The 22,778-nt window shown below is 46.8% G+C and overlaps 1 protein-coding gene across 1 annotated transcript in view; it reads right to left on the reverse strand.

The window, feature by feature from the left end:
• Positions 1-22,778, reverse strand: part of LOC147124458 (calcium/calmodulin-dependent protein kinase type IV-like) — a 418,574-nt gene that overhangs the window by 262,068 nt on the left and 133,728 nt on the right. The window contains exon 2 of the mRNA XM_085987367.1: positions 3,912-3,990. Coding sequence (XP_085843493.1) covers positions 3,912-3,990 — 79 coding nt within the window. The remainder of the gene's footprint in view (positions 1-3,911; positions 3,991-22,778) is intronic.

Genomic DNA, 22,778 nt, shown 5'->3' on the forward strand with positions numbered 1-22,778 from the left:
ATTGCCAGGTTGTGAAGCATGCAGCATACAACTATGAAGAGGGAGACTCGCTCAGGAGAGTACTGCAGGGCTCCTCCTTGTTGTGTATGTAATATGTGTGCTACTTTGAACCTATGGACAGGACTGCACTACTTGTAGGGCGTAGTGATACGCAGTACCACTCCTGGCCATAGGGGTATAAATAGTACTGTGGGTACTGATCTCCCCTCAGTTCCCGCCTGTGGGCATGAAGTAAAGACCTACGTGCAGTCCCTACCTCCAACCAGTAAAGACCTGTTTGAGTTATACGTTTAAGTCTTTGTGTTAATTGTTCAATACAATACACATACTTAACACTCCTGAGTGGTCCAGACAGCGGAACCATTGCTTGAGCATACCGATCGTCTGCTCAATTATGTTCCTGGTGGCGATATGGCTCTCATTATAACGCAGCTCGGCAGGAGTGTTGGGGTTACGGAGCGGTGTCATCAGCCAGGTGCAGAGTGGATAACCCTTGTCCCCGAGGAGCCAACCACTTGGGTGATGCGGTGCCTGGAAAAGGTCTGGCACACCAGTCTGGCGCAGGATGAAAGCATCATGGCTGCTGCCAGGATAGCGGGCATTGACGACGAATATGAGATGTCTGTGGTCACAGACCAACTGCACATTTAAGGAGTGATAGCCCTTGTGGTTTCGGAAAACCTCTGCATTTTCATGCGGTGCCCGCAATGCCACATGCATGCAGTCAATGGCGCCCTGCACCATGAGGAAGCCCGCTATCCTAGCAAAGCCACATGTGCGTTCATGCTGTTTGTCCTGGATCATGGGGAAAGAGATGTACTGGCGTCTCCTTTTATACAGGCGATTTGTCACCTCCCGGATACAGCAATGGACATCGAACTGGGAGATATTGGCGATGTCCCCAGTAGATGCTTGAAAGGAGTCGCTGGCATAAAAATTCAGAGCCACTGTCACCTTCACTGCCACCGACAGAGACGTCCTGGTCTTCAGTTGAGGCTACAGATCTGGTTGCAGCAGGTGGCAGAGCTCAGTGACCACCGCCTTGCTGAAGCGCAGCCTGCGCAAACACTGCGCCTCAGACAAATGAATGTAGGAGAATTGCTCCCGGAATACCCTGGGAGGGTTAGGTCTCCTGTGCAGAGGCCTGTTGGCCCTCCTCCCTCTGGCCATGTTTGCCACTCTCTCTCTGCGTCTCTGATGCCTCCGATTCTGCAGGTGCAGGACAATGACCCAAATCAGTGCAGCCCCCATAGTCTCTTCTAAGTCAATGCAAGGAAGGTCAAATCAAAAAGAACCTGCAAAGTGTTGCTCAGTCAGTACCCAAAACTCCTTCACACTGCGTTGAATCTCTCCAGAAGTCTCTCTCTCTCTCAGAATGCGTGGTGCAAAAATGTCACCGACAAAAAAAGGCAGGAAGAGGTCGCCTTTAAATAGCGCTCCCCCAGTCCCTTCCCGACTGCAAAACGTTCCCCTCTACCCTGTCGTTGCTAGCGGCAGGCGGAAAGGCAGGGGGCGCCACTCAATATCCGGTCTGGGGCGCTACCAGGGCGTTGCACGCTCGAATGACATCATGATCTGCGGGCACAGGAGATCGTGACGGTAGTGTTTAGCACCACCGCAAAATGTCTGGTCAATTTCGCGAGTGGCGCAAACATTGCCGCGCCCCGGCGCTAGTTGCTTTGCGCCCCATACGGGAAGTGATAATCAACCGAATTTTTCCCCCCAAGTGTTATGTCCACCCCTCTCAGGGTATGCTTCACCTGACTAGTGCCCAGGCCAATGTGAGGGAGGAAAATCAGCCCTAATATATCTATTTCTAATGTTTTCAGAGAGTCAGTTCTCAAAACCTGAGATACAAGCACAAAAGAATCATGCTTGTAGAAAAGTACACCATAATTCATATAGACAAATAGAACTGTTAGATCGTAGAATTCATCCTTGTACTACTTCATTCCATTGAGTTCTTTGATGAGATAACAGAGAGCGTTGATGAGGGTAATGCAGTTGATGTGGTGTACATGGATTTCCAAAAGGCGTTCGACAATGTGCCACATAATAGGCTTGCCAGCAAAGTTGAAGCCCATGGAATAAAAGGGACAGTGGCAGCATGAATACGGAATTGGCTAAGTGATAGGAAACAGAGAGTAGTGGTGAACGGTTGTTTTTCAGACTGGAAGAAGGTATACAGTGGTGTTTCCCCAGGGGTCGGTTCTAAGACCACTGCTTTGCTTGATATATATTCATGACTTGGACATGGGTGTACAGGGCACAATTTCAAAATTTGCAGATGACACAAAACTTGGAAGTATAGTGAACAGTGAGGAGGAGAGTGATAGACTTCAGGAAGACATAGTCAGGCTGGTGAAATGGGCGGACACGTGGCAGATGAAATTTAACACAGAAAAGAGTGAAGTGATACATTTTGGTAGAAAGAATATGGAAAGGACATATAATCTAAATGGTACAATCCTGAAGGGGATGCACGAACAGAGAGACCTGGGGGTATGTGTGCACAAATTGTTGAAGGTGGCAGGGCAGGTTGAGAAAGCAGTTAAAAAGGCTTACGGGATCCTGGGCTTCATAAATAGAGGTATTGAGTACAAAAGTGTGGAAATTATGATGAACCTGTATGAAACACTGGTTCGGCCCCAACTGGAGTATTGTGTCCAATTCTGGGCACCACACTTTAGGAAGGATGTGAAGACCTTAGAGAGGGTGCAGAAAAGATTTACAAGAATTATTCCAGGAATGAGGGACTTCAGTTACGTTGATAGACTGGAGAAGCTGGGGTTGTTCTCCTTGGAGCAGAGAAGATTGACAGGAGATTTGATAGAGGTGTTCAAAATCACGAGGGGTCTGGACACAGTAGATAGAGGGAAACTGTTCCCATTGGCAGGAGGGTCGAGAGCCAGAGGACACAGATTTAAGGTGATTGGCAAAAGAACCAAAGGCGACGTAAGAAAAAACTTATTTATGCAGCGAGTGGTTAAGATCTGGAATGTACTGCCTGAAAGGGTGGTGGGGACAGATTCAATCACAGCTTTCTAAAGGGAGTTGGATAAGTCTCTGAAGGAAAGAAATTTGCAGGGCTACAGGGAAAGGGCGGGGGAGTGGGACTAGTTCTTGCAGAGAGCCAGCATGGGCTCGACGGGCTGAATGGCTTTCTTCCGTGCTGTAACAATTCTATGATTCTAAGTTTAATTCAGTGGAACTCTCAATTAACCATCAATTTCCATTATCTGCCTGTGGGGTTCTCTTCTATTACGGCAGTTAAGGGAGGTGCCACTGTAATCAGAAATTAGTCTGTATACTTACAGCTAACAAGAAATGCATGCATGGATTTGTGATTCGAACAAGGCAATCTGGCATTTTAATCTGGATTAAATACCACAGATTACCATACACTGAAAAGAATTCCATATTACAGGAAACTTTGGTTTATCCGGAGGTTGTATGTCCGGAATACTCGATCTAACGGCAAAAATCAGGAGCCGTTTTCTGTAAGTTTTTTTTAGATCTCGTTCTTTTTTTTTCCCAGTCAGCCACTGCAAGGTCTGTAGCTACAGCAACAGCTTCAGCTAGAGACGCTTGCAGCTGCAGCTGACTCTTTAGAAGCTGTTGCTAAGCAACAGTGTTTGTTGTCAGATATGGAGATGAAAACCTCCGTATGCTTCAACATTAACTTTGTATGTCTGGCAGTTTTGATAGATCGGCAACACGCCGGTCCCGTCGGTGCCAGATATCACAAAGTTTCCTGTATTCAGTTGTGTAACAATGGACATTTCTTTTCCTTGCCTTGCTTTTTCCTGTTTTACTTTATACCTGCCTCATTGCTTCACACAAATAAAACCTCCTGCCCTATTAACCCAAGATATAACAACATTTCTTGTCTAAACAAAGTAAAGACTCACAGTTTTCTTCAGCATTTTCACAGCATAAGGCTTCTCAGTTCCCTTCTGTCTGCATTGATACACCACTGATGTAGCACCACTAAGTAATAGAAAATAAAATGTTTCAGTCACCGTTATATATATATTAATTAATATAAAATTATCATACATAACAAAACACTATTATTCACATTTAAATGGATGATATTAAACTATATTATCAGTTTTCACATTTCTGTCCATTCTAATCCTACAGACAATGATTTTGTGAAGGGAGCCTTATAGGTCTGCTTTCTTCAGCATTTCTTTTAGTATTGTTATAACAGGCATTGGGTTACTTGAGGCATTTGTTCAAGAAAATTTCTGTGAAAATGTGGTAGCACAGCAATATAAATGTTGTGCATTTATTTTACAACTAATAAGCTGATATGCTGGCATTATTGATCGGCAAAATTTGTTTTTAACAAACGTCCATCATGATATTATGCTGCAATGCATTAGAAGAAAAAAAACAGCAAGGATGAAGCAAAATATTTAACAATTAATATGGAAAAATACATTACACATATGTACTACAGTATGTGATGATGTGGGCTCATATATAGAAAAATCTTGACTGAATATTTTATAATGTTTCTAATTATGTACTAAATGAAGAGTAATTATTAATTCTCAGTTCTGTTTGCCTTGCATTCAAAGAATATTACTGTGGCCTTATAAACAAATCAGGCAGGTTCCAGATCCAAGATGTGTAAGGAGCAATTTTAACTGCCCCAAGGACTGCAGCGGTTTAAGGAGAAAGCCGACCACTACCTTCTATGGTCAACTAGAGTTGAACAATGAATGCAGCCTTGCAAGCATCGTCAACATCCTGAGAACTAATATAAAAATACTATGGGTGCAAGCCCTCAGGGGCTGCCGATACATTATCGCACATTACCCTCTATGTCTTGCACACCTATTGCTTTGGTTGTTGCCAATCTAATGAAGCAAAGTATGTGCCACCACTGGAGTTTGTGCAAAAGAAAAATTACAGTATACAGCAGAGAGAAGTTATACTTTCCATAATACTGTAAATTGATAAAGATCATTCATTTAGCTGAAAATCATACATGTACAAGGTATTCTGACTTGGGATTTTCTGAATGAGAAGTTGCTACATTTTTTTTTAATACTTGTGGCATTGACCGATATCTGGAAGTAGAATTTTCTTACATTTTACTGATCAAACTGGGAGAAGACAGAAGATACTATAGTCTGCTATTATAGTATCAGCTGTTCTTTATAATGAAAAATTATTGGAAAGTTGAAAAACTATTAATTAGAATTGCTTTTCAATAGTGACTTATCACATTGAAATATCTGAACTCACTTCAAAAACTTAATTACATTTGGAGTGCAGACAAAAGTTGGACATACTTGGGGTATTCTGATAATGTTATTGTGACATACTGGCATTGTACTGAATTCAATCTCAGGCAGGTAGAAACAAGGTAAAAACACAAATATAAAAGTAAAACAGAAAAACCTTTAAGGTGTGATGAAGCAGCAGGAATGGAAGGCAGGTATACCTGTATCATTAGTCAATCGCTAACGTTAGAAATTTGAAATACTGGGGTTAGAAATCGGGTGTAAAATGGACGCAAAGAAGACTAATTTCTGGAAGCAATGTTCTGTGCCCGATCAGTGTCAGGGGTGCAGGCGCTGCAACACTTACGTGGTGTAAGAAAAGCATTTTCTGCAAGTTACTGTATAATTGTTAAGGAAAGCATCAACAGGCCTTGTCTGATGTTCGCTTAATCTTGTTGCAGTTAGCTTGTCCTCGATAAATACCATGTAGCAAGACATTCTGTCTCCATGTGTTATCTCATGTTTATGAGATCATGCCATGAGAAACTGTCTGTTTCTGCTTATTGTAGAATGTGCAGGAGTTGGCTTGGGAGATACTGAAATTGATTGACATGCTGGCTGAAAGCTGGCTCAAGGGGGGTGAAATTTGATAGCACTAAAAAATGGGCGTGGGCACCGCGCCTGTTCTAAAAGCGCAGGCAGCACATCAATTTGGTGGGGCCTGCTAATTATCAAGATAGGGGACTGAAGTTTGTGTCACTGGAGCGAGGCTAGCTTTACTTAAAGTTAGCTTGCTCCTCCTCAAGGCAGTCTCCAGCTCTTAAAGCTGAGCTGCCTTCTGCAGATAAAAAGTGCTAAAAGTGCTTCAGCACTAACACAAATGGCTCAAAAGGCCAGGGAAAGGGCACCCAGGGTCTCGCACGCAGCACTCCAGCTTTGTGCAGGGGGTCAATACTGGAAGAGAGGTTCTCTACCCTAGGGGGCCAGGAGGCCATCCAGAAAGGAGAATGTGGGACCAGATCGCCGAGGTCGTCACTGCCAGCAGTGTTGCCCCCAGGACCTGGCTCCAGTGCCCAAAGAAGTTTCATGACCTCAGACCAGTGGTCAAAGTCAGTGAATGCATCTTCAAAAGCCGTCTCCTACCAACTGCACACTAGCCTCACACACTGCTCAATGCACGACCACACCCCCCACCACCCCATCGCTTACCTATCAACAATCTCTATCAAACACGAGGCACACCTCACATTCCTAGCTTCACCTCACTCCCTTGGAAGAGACAATGCTGGCCATTCTTGGCAGGGGCACAGCTGAACCCTTGGCCAGCGGCGGGGCTGAAAGAATACAAGATGCCAGTATCCTCATATGTTATCCTCCTTCTCACATCCCACTTCCCCCTCATCCCATAATCTCTTCTGATTTACAAGCTGCACATGGTGTACACATGCACCTCTTGCTTTCCCCCACCCCCTCACCATGACCCTGTGCCTTCCTCGTTTCATACATCCAAGAAATCCAGCCTGCCCAGCCACTGGTTGACCAAGAAGAGAGGGGAATGAACAAGAAGTAGAAACGCCGTCACTCGATTTCACACTCCCAGCCACCAGCTCCTCGAGGTCGTCCTGCAAGGCCATCTGCAGTGACCCCCACTGAAAGTCAGCAGCCTTCCACTAGCCATGCTGCAGCCACTGGAGTAGCACTGCATGACATCTCTAGGATAGGCAAAGGCACACGTGAGATACTCACTAAGGGAATGCACATGGGTGAATAGTTGATTTTTTGATGTAATATATGGATAAAGTTGGATTGGAAAGTTTGCTTTGTGGTGGCTTTTATTTCAGCATTGTGGCCAAGAGGACGATGTGATGGTTAGTAACAGAGGGAAGGTAAGGTGTGGGACAAATGTTCAAAGGGGAAATGGAGTTGTGGTCACTGGTACTGCATGCGGATGATTCAATCCCGGATTGGGGATAGCCCCAGAAAGGGGCTTTCTGGGTTACCTCCTTCCTTCCGCTTCCTCCTCTTCGGCTTTTTCCTCCGTCTGTGAGCAGCTTGTCCCCTTTGCTGCTCCATGTGATTCTACAGCCCGAGGGGGACTGCAACTTGAGCCCACATGACTGGGAGCAAGTGGTCTTCTCAGAGGCCTTCCTTTAAGAGCCAAAGCCTTGCAAACGTCCAGCAGCACCCCCTGCACACTTTAATAACTTTTTTAATGTATTGCACCAAGCCACTACTCCAATAAAATGTAAAAAAAGGTCCAAAAGCAAAAATCAAAACTTACCTGAAAGTTGTGTGCGTCCCTTTAAGAAGTGCTAGCAAAAAAAACAAGCCTGAAGGCTTTGGGGGGAAAATTCGGTTGGTTGCGCCACCCATTAGCACCTAAAGAGGTCGAGAAGTGGGGCGCTAACCAACTAGCGCCCGGGCGCAGCGAACCCTGCGCCTCTTCCCAAATTGAGTGGACATTTAGCGCTGGCACTAAACCGTTACGCCCGCTCACCGGCGCACGCAGATCATGACGTCATTTCAGTGTGCAACGCCCTTGGGGTGCCCCGGACCGGAAATTCAGTGGCGCCCCTCTCCGTTCCGCCTGGCGCTACCAAGGACAGGTTACCTTGAACGTTTCCCAGTCGCTGTCGGGCTGGGGGGGGGCGCTATTTAAAGGGGACTCTTCCTGGATTATTAGTGGTAGCCATTTTTGGACCACACCTTCTTTGAGAGAGAGAGAGTTGCTCAGAGACAAACGGAGAGCCATTTCTGCAGTGAGCCAGCGCTGGCTGAGGAACTTTAGCCTTCTGAACATAACTTTGCAGTTGGTAAGCTTCTCAACCGGCATAACTTTCAGTGCGTACTTACTATGGGGGCTGCATTGGATGGGACCGTCGTCCTTCTCAATCATATTGACAAGGCACAGAGACACAGGGATAGAGTGGCAGGCATGGCCAGACAGAGGAGGGCCAACAGACGTCGGCACACGAGACCTTACGCTGCCAGGGTTTTCCGCCAACAGTTTTCGTATATCAACATGTCGGAGGAGCAGTGTTTCCAAAGGCTGCGCTTCAGTAAGGAGGTGGTCACTCAGCTCTGCCACCTGCTTCAGCCAGATCTGCAGCCTCAACTAAGGTGCAGGACATCTCTGTCGGTGGCTGTGAAGATCACTGTGGCTCTAAACTTCTATGCCAGCGGCTCCTTTCAGGCCGCTGCTGGGACATTGCCAACATCTCACAGTTCGCGGTGCATTGCTGCATCCGTCAAGTGACTAATGCCCTCTTTAAAAGGAGACGGCAGTACATCTCCTTCCCAATGACCCCGGACAAGTAGCGAGAGCGCGCAGAGGGCTTCGCAAGGATAGCGGGCTTCCCCATGGTGCAGGGCACCATTGACTGCACGCATGTGGCTTTGCGGGCGCCTCTAGAGAATGCGGAAGATTTCCGCACCGAAAGGGGTTCCATTCTTTGAATGTGCAGCTGGTCTGTGACCACCGACAGCTGATACTCGCTGTCAATGTCCACTTTCCAGGCAGCAGCCACGACGCCTTCATCCTGCGCCAGACTTCTGTGGCAGACCTTTTCGAAGCCCCGGCTCACCCAGGAGGCTGGCTTCTCGGGGACAAGGGCTATCCTCTGTGCCCCTGGCTGATGACCCCGCTCCGTTCGCCCAGCACCCCTGCTGAAGAACGATACAATGAGAGCCATCAAGCGACCAGGAACATCATTGAGCACACAATCGGCGTGCTGAAGCAACGGTTCCACTGTCTGGACCATTCCGGAGGAGCCCTTCAGTACTCACCTGAGCGAGTCTCCCACTTCGTGGTTGTGTGTTGCATGCTGCATAACCTGGCAATCCTCAGGACCCAGCCAATGCCACCAGACATTGAAGCACCAGCAGAGGAGGAGGAGCAGCATCAAGACGGGAGGGAGGCACAAACTGCAAGGCCCGTCCGTCAGAGGCTTATAGCAAGTCGCTTCTAGGCCCCTCTGAGGGAATGCTTTCTGCCATTCCAAGAACATGAATGGAACTGTTCTGCTACCCCTAAGCCGTTCAAAGCAACAATTTGTGCAAAGAACAGACATGGACATTGTCAATAAATAGACTTCCTTATTTAACAAAATGTGTATCCTTCCCGCATGACAAAGCAATGGAAACAAACGCCAAAACAAACAGACAGCCACATAACTGGCTCTCACACCCTGGAGACAATGTCCAAAACATAACTGGCTCTCACACCCTGGAGACAATGTCCAAAACATAACCAACATTCAGACCAGCATCCTCGGCCTTGAATGAAAGAAATAACATAATTTAGCAGCACCTCCTACTTTTTGCCCCTCGATGGTGATCTGCTTCCCTTGCGGAATTGCCCCCTTCCCGCCCTGCAGCTCCTCCGTAATGGGACCCCAGTGGCTGCAGCAAGGCTGGGGGAGGCCTGCTGACTGTCCGAAACTGAGACCGCAGATGCCGTTGAGGTACGGCCTGGACCAGCTCTGAGCCTGGAGGGCCCGGCTGCTGACTGCTCCAACTCCGCAAGGGCGGAAGCAGTCTGTCCTACAGGTGGTGGCAGCTGCAGTAGAGAAGTGCCAGTGGTGGCATCAGGAATGCTGTCATCCTGAGAGCGGACAGCAGCTCCCTGGTCAGCCGACACACTGGCACTCTGACGGGGCAGCACCACAGCATGCGCAGCAATCGGCTGGTGCGGCGAGGGCCCCGGAGAATCCTGCCCGATCCAGCAAGGGTGGCAGCAGTCAGTGCTCGCGTGGCCTCAATCTGCGTCTGCATGAGACCAGCCACTGACTGCGTGGCAGCACTCAGCACTTGCGTGGCAGGTGCCAGTGCTTCGCCGAAGTCCTGGAGAATCCTTGCCAGTGCTGCGCCCAAGTCCTGCACACTCCTTGCCTGTACTGCGCCAAAGTCCTGGACACTCCTTGCCAGTGTCTCAATGGAATCGGGCATCCTTGCCACTGCAGCCATGAGCTCAGTGTGCCTCAGCCTAGCCTGGGCGCTCATTTCTGCGAGGGCACGCACCTCTTCTGCGCTCTGTGCAGCTGCACTCGCGGCCCAACTCGCCCTCCGGGGAGACGGCCCCCGAGCTTCCTACCCCCCTCGCGTTGCTGCAGGCCGCTGGGTCCTGGAGCTGCATCCTCCTCAGACCATTCCCTCCCGCTCCCTTCCAGGGAAGGCGTCTCCCCAGTCTGGACATGGGCTGGCTCGGCTGAGGGTGGTACGGATGGTCTGGCTTCCTCATCCTCGTCACCTCCAGAGTCACTCGCACTGGCAGCTTGAGGGCCCGCCTCCCGAGCTGGTGATGCAGCATCTGAAAGCAGGGAGGTTCAAGAGTGGCTTTAGCGAAAGGACAGGGTGGCAGCAAGGGATGCATGAGTGCTGCAATGCTCTGAGTTGGCTTGAGAGTGAAAAAGCATGCTGGTGTGGGGAACAAGTGGAAGGAGAGAGGTCAAAAAGGTCATGAGCTTACCATTGCTGTCCACATTATGCACAGAGCTGAATGTGCGTGTGTGTTTCCAGAAAGGGCCATGGGTGCTGGATGACAGCTGGCCATTGGGGCTTTGCACACCCTCTGGCCATAAAGTGAAGTTCAGATGGAGGGATGAAGATGATTCTGAAAAAGGCACTCACCCTGACGACCCGAGTGAGGTCATTGAACTTCTTCCTGTATTGCACAGGAGTCCTGGGAACCATGCTGCTGGAGGTGACTCTGTTTGAAACCTCCCTCCAAGCTCTGCGATAGTCGCTGTGTTGAGGCCTCCTGCCATTCTCTGGGTAGAGTACAGATCGCCTGCGTTCTACCGCGCCAACCAGAGCATCCAATGCCCCCTCGCTGAAACGCTGCGCTCTCTCCCTGGCCCTCTCCATATTCAGGCAGTTGTCAACGCCACAGGTAGGTTTCAGCTGGAGATGATGATGGAACCGCCCCTTTAAGAGCTGGCCGGCGCCAACGTGTCTGGCTGAACTCGATAATTGCCAGCACCTGTGTTGCGCCCGCGGAGATACCGTGTCGCGCCGCCGGGTTAGCGCCTTAAGGCTGTCGTGCAGCGCCTGATTTAGCGCCGCAATCACCTTCAGGGGCGCAGATACCCAATATCGCTCGAGGTGGCGATAATTTGCGCCTGGCGCTAAGCTTTGCGCACCGCCAATACTAGCGCCCCAAATGTGGCAATACCGAATTTCTCCCCCTTTGTGTCTTAATGCAAGGAGCATTCGTAATAAGGTGGATGAATTAGCTGCGCAAATAGAGGTAAACGAATATGATTTGATTGGGATTACGGAAACATGGCTCCAGGGTAGCCAAGGCTGGGAACTCAACATCCAGGGGTATTCAATATTCAGGAAAGATAGGCAAAAAGGAAAGGGAGGTGGGGTAGCATTGCTGGTTAAAGAAGGGATTAACACAATTGTAAGGAAGGATATTAGCTCTGATGATGTGGAATCTGTATGGGTAGAACTGAGAAATACCAAGGGGCAGAAAACGTCAGTGGCAGTGGTATATAGACCTCCAAGCAGTAATGCGGAGGTTGGGGATGGCATTAAAAGGGAAATTAGAGAAGCGTGCAATAAGGGCACAGCAGTCATCATGGGTGACTTTAATCTACATATAGATTGGGCTAACCAAATTAGTAACAATACTGTGGAGGAGGAATTCCTGCAGTGTTTACGGGATGGTTTCCTGGACCAATATGTCGAGGAACCAACCAGAGATCAGGCCATCTTAGACTGGGTATTATGTAATGAGAAAGGATTAATTAGCAATCTTGTTGTACGAGGCCCCTTGGGTCGGAGCGATCATAATATGATCGAATTCTTTATTAAGATGGAGAATGAAGTAGTTGACTCAGAGACTAGGGTCCTGAATTTAAATAAAGGAAACTACGATGGTCTGAGGCACGAGTTGGGTAGGATTGACTGGGGAATGTCATTCAAAGGGTTGACGGTGGATAGGCAATGGCAAACATTCAAAGACCGCATGGATGAACTACAGAATTTGTTCATCCCAGTTTGGCATAAAAATAAAACAAAAAAGGTGACTCAACCGTGGCTAACAAGGAAAATTAGGGATAGCATAAGATCCAAGGAGAGGACATATAAATTGGCCAGAAAAAGCAGTAAACCTGAGGATTGGGAGCAGTTTAGGATTCAACAAAGGAGGACAAAGGGATTAATTAAGAAGGGGAAAATAGAATGTGCGAGTAAGCTTGCAGGGAACATAAAAACTGACTGTAAAAGCTTTTATAGATATGTGAAAAGAAAAAGATTGGTGAAGTCAAGCGTAGGACCCTTGCAGTCAGAATCAGGGGAATTTATAATGGGGAACAAAGAAATGGCTGACCAATTAAATACATATTTTGGTTCTATCTTCACAAAGGAGGACACAAATAACCTCCCAGAGATGTCGGGGAACATAGGGTCTGATGAAAGGGAGGAACCGAAAGAAATCAGTATTTGTCGGGAAATGGTGTTAGGGAAATTGATGGGATTGAAGGCCGATAAATCCCCAGGGCCTGATAATCTACATCCTAGGGTACTTAAGGAAGTGGCCCTAGAAATAGTAGATGCATTGCTGATCATCTTCCAACATTCGATGGAATCTGGAGCAGTACCCATAGATTGGAGGGTAGCTAATGTTACCCCACTATTCAAAAAAGGTGGTAGAGAGAAAACGGGGAATTACAGACCAGTAAGCCTGACATCGGTAGTGGGGAAAATGCTAGAGTCCATTATAAAAGATGTAATAGCAGAGCACTTGGAAAACAGTGACAGGATCCGACAAAGTCAACATGGATTTACAAAAGGTAAATCATGCTTGACTAATCTACTGGAATTTTTTGAGGATGTAACTGGTAAAATAGATAAGGGAGAACCAGTGGATGTGGTGTATTTGGACTTTCAGAAGGCTTTCGATAAGGTCCCGCATAAGAGATTAGCGTGTAAAGTTAAGGCACATGGGATTGGGGGCAAGGTATTGACTTGGATAGAGAACTGGTTGGCAGACAGAAAGTAAAGAGTTGGAATAAACGGGTCTTTTTCCGAGTGGCAGGCAGTGACTAGTGGGGTACCGCAGGGATCGGTCCTTGGACCCCAGCTATTCACAATATATATTAATGATCTAGACAAGGGAACCAGATGTAATATCTCCAAATTTGCAGATGACACAAAGCTGGGTGGGCGTGTGTGCTGTGAGGGGAATGCCGAGAAACTCCAGGATGATTTGGACAGGTTGGGTGATTGGGCAGAAGCATGGCAGATGCAATATAACGTGGATAAACTTTGGTGGCAAAAACAGGAAGGCAGATTATTATCTGAACGGCAATAGATTGGGAGAAGGGGAAGTGCAACAAGACCTGGGTGTCCTTGTGCACCAGTCGCTGAAGGTAAGCATGCAGGTGCTGCAGGCAGTTAAGAAGGCAAATGGTATGTTGGCCTTCGTAGCGAGAGGGTTTGAGTACAGGAACAAGGATGTCTTGCTGCAGTTGTACAGGGCCTTGGTGAGACTACATCTTGAGTATTGTGTGCAGTTTTGGTCGCCTTATCTGAGGAAGGATGTTCTTGCCATGGAAGGAGTTCAGCGAAGATTCACCAGGCTGATACCTGGGATGGCAGGAATGACGTATGAGGAGAGATTGGGTCGATTGGGCGTGTACTCACTGGAGTTTAGAAGAATGAGAGGGGATCTCATTGAAACTTATAAAATTCTGACAGGACTGGACAGACTAGATGCAGGAAAGATGTTCCCGATGGTCGGGGAGTCCAGAACCAGGGGACACAGTCTAAGGATAAGGGGTAGGCCATTTAGGACAGAAATGAGGAGGAATTTCTTCACCCAGAGAGTGGTGAACCTGTGGAATTCTCTACCACAGAAGGCAGTAGAGGCCAATTCATTAAATATATTCAAGAAGGAGTTGGATATATTCCTTAAGGCTAAAGGGATCAAGGGGTATGGGGAGAAAGCAGGGACCAGGTACTGAATTTGGACGATCAGCCATGATCGCATTGAATGGCGGAGCAGGCTCGAGGGGCCAAATGGCCTACTCCTGCTCCTATCTTCTATGTTTCTATCTCTGTTCTACTGCTGCACGCGTGTTCTTCCATGCATGGTTTGGAGAGGGCAGTATTAAGAGCAGTGACATTGAAAATCACAGATCGTGCATCAATTGCTGATTGACGTCACAATCTGAATCATTTAAATATATGCGGTGAGTGCAGCCAACGGCAGCGCTGTCGACCTGCCCAATATGGTGGCCGCCACATTCCACACTGGAAGCAAGGCAATCGCCATTTTTTCTTCCAAACCGGCTTTAACAGCCGGTGCTAAAGTTCCCAAATTCGTGGCCATAATCTTGCAAGAACTAAGGTTAGATTAACATATATAAAACTGGACTTATAGCATTGATGTTAGAACATTCTCGGAGCAAAACTGGGCATGCTCAAGTGGTTGCAAGGCTATTCAAAGTTGATCACCTTGGAAACTTGTCGATGTTAAGCTTTGTCAGATTATATCTCAGTCTTATGGGCTGCAGCGGTTCAAGAAGGCGGCTCACCATCACCTTCTCAAGGGCAACTGAGGATGGGCAATAAATGCTGGCCTTGACAGTGATGCCTACATCCCATGAATGAATGAATAAAGTACAAAAACTTCCTTAAGTATGCAATTTTACCTGTTTCATTGGTAAAGTTCCAGTGCTCTACTATGCACTTTAAACCTGAAATGCAAAGACCACATTTATACTATGGTCTGGGATCGGCAGTCCAGGTGTGAAATCCACAGCTGCTTGGGGTTCCACATGCATCCAGTGGACTCCACTCTGAGATCACTGGCATAATCTCTATTTACACCGCATCTTCAGCACTGTAGTACAATAAAAATTGCTTCACTGTGGTGCTGAAGCCAGTGTATATATACACCCTAAAAAAGGTACTGATTCTTGAGACAGAACAGCTGAAATGTGCATTTGTAATTTTAAAAGGCTGATGTCCAACAAGGAACACAGGGATTTTTTTTCATGCAGTAACTGTACAGCAGAAAGCCCATGCTCATTATGAGCCAAAAGTACACCGCCCATCATACTGGTATAGGGAATAAAAAAGGGCTGCGAAATTCAGCACTTTAGCGCTGGTAGTTATGGCCGTTTTAAAAAAAAGAAATGGTGTCCACCTCGCTTCCACCTACTTTCGGCGCAGCCCGTGCTGTTCGCCATCTTGGTAAGGGCGATAGCGCAGGTGGTATGTGCATGTGCCAGCAGTATGCAGAGTAGGCAGGTTGCAATGTCAGTCAGCGTGTAACGCTAACTTGACGCACAACCTACCATTTTGGATGTTGCCGCTCCATTTAACGCCCTCTCCGAAACACGCACAGCTGAACATTGAAACCCCCTCCCCAGCCAGCGCTATTTAAATGGATAGATCCAACTTGCAGGTAAGTTGATTATTGCTCTTTTACTGGCTCTTGCAGAATTTGTATGAATACTAGGTTGCTGGAAGACATTTCAAAAGTTGTTAAAGTGTGCAGGAAGTGCTGCTGGATGTTGGGAAGGCGTTGGCTGCTACTGGAAGACCTCTGAGTACACCACTTGCTCCCAGTCATGGGGCCTCTAGTTGCAGTCCACCTTGCGCTGCCGCATGACAGGGAGACGGAGCAGAGGCAGCACAGAAGACAAGCTGCTCGCAGTGGGAAGAGGAGGAGGAGGGCTCTCAACAAGAAGTCTTACCCATCTAGGATCTTCAGGGAACACTTCTCCTAAGCCAGGAGCAGTGTGTTCGGCAGCTCTGCTTCACCAAGGTAGTCACAGAACTCTACCACCTCTTGGAACCAGAACTGCAGCCTAAGAGCAGGGCAACAACAGCTCTGCCAGTGGCCCTCAAAGTGACCATGGCTCTGAATTTTTTCACCAGCGGATCCTTCCAGGCTGGAACAGGCGACATAGCAAAAAACTCGCAGTTCACAATCCATCGCTGCATCCAGGAGGTCAGAGGCTCTGTACTCTAGGAGAGGGGACTGCTGGGGGAGCGCACAGAGGCTTTGCCAGGATATCAGGCTTCCCCATGGTGCAGGATACCATCGACTTCACACAAATGGCTTTGCAGGCGCCGCATCTCAATGATAAGATGTTCCGTAACCGCAAAGGGTACCACTCACTTAATGTGCAGTTGGTGTGCGACCACGCCCAGCATAACTTGATGGTGAATGCCTAGTATCCTGGCAGCAGTCATGATGCGTTCATCCTGCGCCAGTCCGCTGTGCCAGCAATCTTCCAGCCACCACGTCGAACCCGAGGGTGGCTGCTAGGCGCTCTACACCTGGCTGATGAAGGGTATGAAGACAGAGTTGGCTAAAGTGGACTGGGAAAATAGATTAAAAGGTAAGATGGTAGATAAGCAGTGGCAGACTTTTAAGGAGATATTTCATAACTCTCAACAAAGATATATTCCAGTGAGGAAAAAAGACTACAAGAAGGATGAATCATCCATGGCTAAGTAAGGAAGTTAAGGAGGGTATCAAATTGAAAGAAAAGGCATACATTGTTGTGAAGATTAGTGGTAGACCAGAAGATTGGGAAATTTTTAGAAACTTGCAAAGGATGACTAAAAAAATAAGAGGGAGAAAATAGATTATGAGAGTAAACTAGCAAAAAATGTAAAAACAGACAGTAAGAGCTTCTACAAGTATATAAAAAGGAAGAGAGTAGATACAGTAAACGTTGGTCCCTTAGAGGATGAGACTGGGGAATTAATAATGGGAAACAAGGAAATGGCAGAGACTTTGAACAAATATTTTGTATCTGTCTTCACGGTAGAAGACACTAAAAGCATCCCAATAATAGTGGCAAATCAAGGGGCAAAAGGGGGGGAGGAACTTAAAACAATCAATATCACTAGAGAAAAAGTACTAGGCAAACTAATGGGATGAAAGGCTGACAAGTCCCCTGGACCCGATGGCCTGCATCCTAGGGTCTTAAAAGAAGTGGCTGCAGAGATAGTGGATGCATTGGTTGTAATCTTCTAAAATTCCCTAGATTCTGGAAAGGTCCCAGCGGACTGGAAAACCACAAATGTAATGCCCCATTCAAGAAAGGAGGGAGGCAGAAAGTAGGAAACTATAGGCTAGTTAGCCTAACATCTGTCAATGGGAAAATGCGGGAATCCATTATTAATGAAATAGTAGCAGGACATTTAGAGAATCATAATACAATCAGAGTCAACATGGTTTTATGAAAGGGAAATCGTGTTTGACAAATTTATTGGAGTTCTTTGAGGATGTAACAAACAGGGTGGATAAAGGGGAACCAGTAGATGTAGTGTATTTGGATTTCCAAAAGGCATTCGATAAGGTGCCTCATAAAAGGTTACTGCACTAGATAAGAGCTCATGGTGTTGAGGGTAATATATTAGCATGGATAGAGAATTGGCTAACTAACAGAAAACAGAGAGTCGGGATAAATGGGTAATTTTCAGGTTGGCAAACTGTAACTAGTGGGGTGCCACAGGGATTCAGTGCTGGAGCCCCAACTATTTACAATCTATATTAATGACTTGGATGAAGGGACCGAATGTATTGTAGCCAAATTTTCTGACGATACAAAGAAGGTGGGTCACGGTAGCCCAATTTCCTTGAGGGGTACTAAAACAAGCGTTAAGCCCCTCATTAACATATGCAAGAGTTTTAAGTGGCCAGCTCAAACGTCTGAAAATGGTCAGGGGCCAATATGGCACAGGGCATAGCCCTTCAAAATTGCTCATTCTTGCTCCCCTTTCTACGGTGCAATGAAGACCAATTTCTACTCCTGAGTTCCTACACACTGTGGCACATTAGCAACACTGCACACTGCACTTTAGGCCTTCAGTAGGTGGTGGACCTCGTCAACATTCAGTTACTGAGAAGATTCTGTCTCATCGGTCAGCTGAGCCAGTGACATTGAAATCCACACGCCCATTAGAATAGACTGTTAAAAATTCCAGAATATCTCAACGTAAGGATTTGAAAAGGGTAACAAACTCTGCCATCATTACTCCAAGCTCCCAATGTTCCTATGTTGGCAGTGTTGAAACCACATGACAGTGCAGTTAAGCAAACTTCAGTTAAAGCACTGATGTATTTTTCTACTGCAATTATTGCTTCTAGTTTTATTCAAGTTTTTTTGCATAAGCATACATACATTTCAGCTTTTTTGTTTTTTGCTATTACTGTCATTCCTTAACTACATTTCTCCTTTGTCGCACTCCTAAATTTTTTGTTTGACCCTCTGTTGTTCCCTTAAAAGTAAGCCTAACTATCCTTCCTCCAAAACCCTTTTGCGTTATCTAGATGTCAGTTTGTTCTATTTTCCTGAACCATCTTGCCTTCAGGGTGGAGGAGCCAACAAGAACACAAGAACAAAAAATGGTGGCATAGTGATGACGAATCCAACACCGCCTCCAGTGTGCCACTGCAGCCTTCAGTCGCTTGAGGAAGAGAGTGTTTGAAGACCAGGACCTCAAACCCGGCACCAAGCTCATGGTCTACAGAGCAGTAGTGATACCCGTCCTCCTGTATGCTTCAGAGACATGGACCATGTACAGCAGGCACCTCAAAGCACTGGAGAGGTACCACCAACGCTGCCTCCGCAAGATCCTGCAAATGCATTGGCAGGATAGGCGCACCAACGTCAGTGTTCTCGCTCAGGCCAACATCCCCAGCATCGAATCTTTGACCACGCTCGATCAACTCCGATGGACGGTCCACATCGTCTGCATGCCCGATACGAGACTCCCAAAACAAGCGCTCTACTCGGAGCTTCGACACGGCAAGAGAGCCCCAGGTGGCAGAGGAAACGCTTCAAGGACACCCTCAAAGCCTCCTTGAAAAAGTGCAACATCCCCACCGACACCTGGGAATCCCTGGCCCAAGACTGCACAAAGTGGAGGAGAAGCATACGGGAAGCCGGCGAATATCTCGAGTCTCGTCGCCGGGAGCAAGCGGAAGCCAAGTGCAAACAGCGGAAGGAGCACACGTCAATCCAAGCACCCCACCCACCCGCCCATTCAACCACCGTCTACCCCACCTGTGACAGAGACTGCAGGTCCCACATTGGACTCATCAGTCACCTGAGAACTCAATTTTAGTGTGGAAGCAAGTCATCCTCGGTTCCGAGGGACTGCCTAAGAAGAAGACTTGGTTCATTAAAACAATATACCTATGAAAAACAGATATCCAGAAGGGCATTTGAAGTTTTTTTTTAAATATAGGGATGAAATTGGTCTTTGCCAGTAAGGAAAGGAAAAGGAAAGGATTTGCATTTATATAACACCTTTTATGACCTCAGGACGTCACAAAGTGCTTTACAACCAATTAAGTACTTTTTGAAGTGTAGCCAATTATTGGCAAAAATGAGAGTGTAGGAATTTGAGGTAGCATTTTGGCTTGGATAAGAAATTGGTTGGGTGGTAGAGTGAGGATATGAGAGGGTATGTACTCAGATTGTTAGGATGTGACAAGTAGTGTTCCCCAAAGATTTGTTCTCGGGCCTCAACTTTTCATTATTTATTAATGACTTGGATGAAGGAATAGAGAGTTATATATCCAAGTTTGCAGATGACATTAAATTAGGAGGGACAGTGGCCTAGAAATTCAGGGGTTTAGCGCCACCCGTTACCACCAGATTCGGGCAAAAAAACGGCGACCGTCGCTCTTCCGCCCGCTGCCGGCAGGTCCCGCAGCGGCTGCCATTTTCGGATGGCTGGCAGCATTGCTGATCTCCATGTTCGCTAGGGATATGTAGATTATGCAGATCTGCAAGTTTCGACTTCGCAGCTCCACTTACCAGCATGCCTTAAATGCAACAAGCTGAGCAAGCGTTGACGAGCAGGAAGGAGGCTCCAGCAGCAGTATTTAAAGGGATCATCAGCAACAACTTGCAGCTGACATGTTTCTGCAGTTTGACTGGCTCTGTGCAACTTTCTGCAACTTTAGCAGCTTTATTAACTTCTTTCAAGGTTCTAAGGTAACAGGGAGTGTTGTTGCAAGTGGAGAACACCTTCATTCTTATTTAAAGGATTCTGCTCACAACACTTGCTCACAGTCATGGGGGCTCTACTGGCAGTCCCCCTAATGCTCGAGTATCTTAGGGAGAGGAAGGGGAGGCAGTGAAGAAGACTAGAAGATGCGCGCAGAGGGAGGAGGAGGAGGGCCAGGAGGGCTCTCAACAGGAGGCCTTACCCACCTAGGGTCTTCTGAGAGCACTTCTCTTATATCACTTAAGCGAAGGGCAGTGTATTAGGAGGCTCCGCTTCACCAAGGAGGTGGTCACAGAACTCTGCCACCTCCTGCAACCAGACCTGCAGCCTGAGAGCAGGGCAACCACGGCTCTCTTCTCCAGGTCAGTGAGGTCCTGCATGGCAGCTTGCCCCTTGCCTGTCTTCCGCTGCTCCCTCCTGTTATGCACGACCTTGGCCTGCAAGAGAATGGAAGTGCCTGAGTGAGTGTGGTACAATATGTTTTGATGATGTGCCTCCCATAGTTGAATAGCTGTCAGTGTGTGCAAGATGTGAGATGTGGGTGTGAGTGTTGCAGCAGTGGTAAGGTTGTGAGGGTGAACCGAAGCTATGATTGTGAGGTCTGAGTAGTGATAGGTAGAGATTGTTGGTAGATGATTGATGGGGGTGTGGTGCATTGAGCAGTGTGTGAGGCTTGTGGTGCAGATGGTGGGATATGACATTTGCTGAAGCCTTCACTCACCTGGACCTGCCGTGTAAGGTCATTAAACATGAGTCGGCAACCTGTTCCACAAGTCTACTCTGCTCTTGGAAAAGAAGAACCTCCTAATATCTAACCTTGTCTGGCCTTACATAACTTGTAAGAGTGACCCCGGCCCTCCCTAACTTATTTAGCTGAAACAGTTGAGCTACACAAACGCAATCAAGTCCCATCACCATCTTATAAACCTTGATCAAATCACCCCTAAATCTATGCTTCTCTAAAGTGTAGTGACCCTGGTCCTTGAGCCCATCTGGGTAACTAAGATGCTTTAAACTAGGAATTAATCTTGTGGTTCTCCTCTGCACGCTTTCCAAAGCCTCAATACCCACCATGTGAGGAGACCAAAACAGAACACAGTATTCTAACTGAGGCCTAACCAAGCTCTTGTACAAGGACAAAATAGTATATTTGTTTTATAATGAATTGCCCTGTAAATACACCCTAGCACCCTATTCATTTTAGCTAAAGCTTCTGAGCATTGGTCATGGATTCATAAAACTCAGAATCCTGCTTGTAAAAATCTGAGTACCTACACTCCTAGATCTCTCTGTACCTCTACTCTTTTAAGAATCTTTTAGGGTATATTTCCATTCTCTGTACCTTTCCCCAAAATGTACGAGTTGACAGTTATCTACCTTGAATTGTATTTGCCACAAATCTGCCCACTTCCCTGTCCTAAAACAATCTTCCTCTTATCTCATATTGTTCCTTCAATGTTTATTAGTGATCTGTGTCCTTTTACCAAGGATATTTATGTTGCTTATGCAGCTGCACATTAATCATTTTAAGTAATTTAATACAAGACTGTAATTATCTTACCCTGTTTGGAATTTGCCTCTATTACCAGGAGTTATAACCTTAGAACATCAAGGAGATAGAAACAATTATAACTGGCTACGGTAACTTATATTACATCTCTATAGTATTAGCTGCTTTTAGCAAAAGTAGAGAAGGGCAATTCCACTGCATGCAGAAGACAAAAAAGTGAAAGAAAAAATGATAATTACTTTTCATCCTCCTGTCAGCCACCAGAGATAGAGAGGGACAATCTTGCGTGTGAATGCTAGATTGGGCAATTTTGTTTTTTGTTAATATTTGAAGTATGTAACCACAGTATTTACTGCTGCCCTATAACGATCCTTCAATTGTAGTTAACAATAGCACTTCGTATGTAATGTATAAAAGGCTATTATTGATGGCAGTTCTTGACAAATATTCTACAAGATTTTGAAATTAGTAGGCCAGGGAGATCAGAGGCCAGGGAGGGGAGATCAGAGGCCAGGGAGGGGGAGGATCAGACAGAGGCTGGGGAGCAGGGGATCAGAGGCTGGGGAGGTGAGGATCAGAGGCCGGGGTGTGGAACGGAGCGGCGGGCTGTGTGCATTAAATGTGGGATCCTGGCTCTATATTCAGGTAAGTAAACTTCAAAAACATACCTTTTTGGTAGCAGGCGGTCCCAAGATCTGGTGTTACTGAGTGCAGCCAGCTACCTCAGGGCAAACCAATCTTGCAGTGGGGGCCTCAAACAGGCGTTAGGTCCATTGCATATGCAAATATGGGCCTAACACCTGCTTTAAGCATGGACATTACCTTTTTTTCCCTACACCAATATGGTGGGCGGTGCACTCCCAGCCGGAAATGTGCACGCACTTCCTGCCCGCCATATTGGGAGCTTAGTATTCCAGTTAGCACCCGAAAATGAGCTGCATTTATAGGCCGTAATGTGTGAAAGCAAGAAACTGTAAAAGTGAAAAGTAAACAATAAATCAATTAAAGGGTATATTTTCCTCTACTTTTAGCCT

Source organism: Somniosus microcephalus, chromosome 1 (assembly GCF_052327205.1).
Source record: "Somniosus microcephalus isolate GS21.2 chromosome 1, FLI_Smic_1.0, whole genome shotgun sequence".
Lineage (NCBI taxonomy): Eukaryota > Metazoa > Chordata > Chondrichthyes > Squaliformes > Somniosidae > Somniosus > Somniosus microcephalus.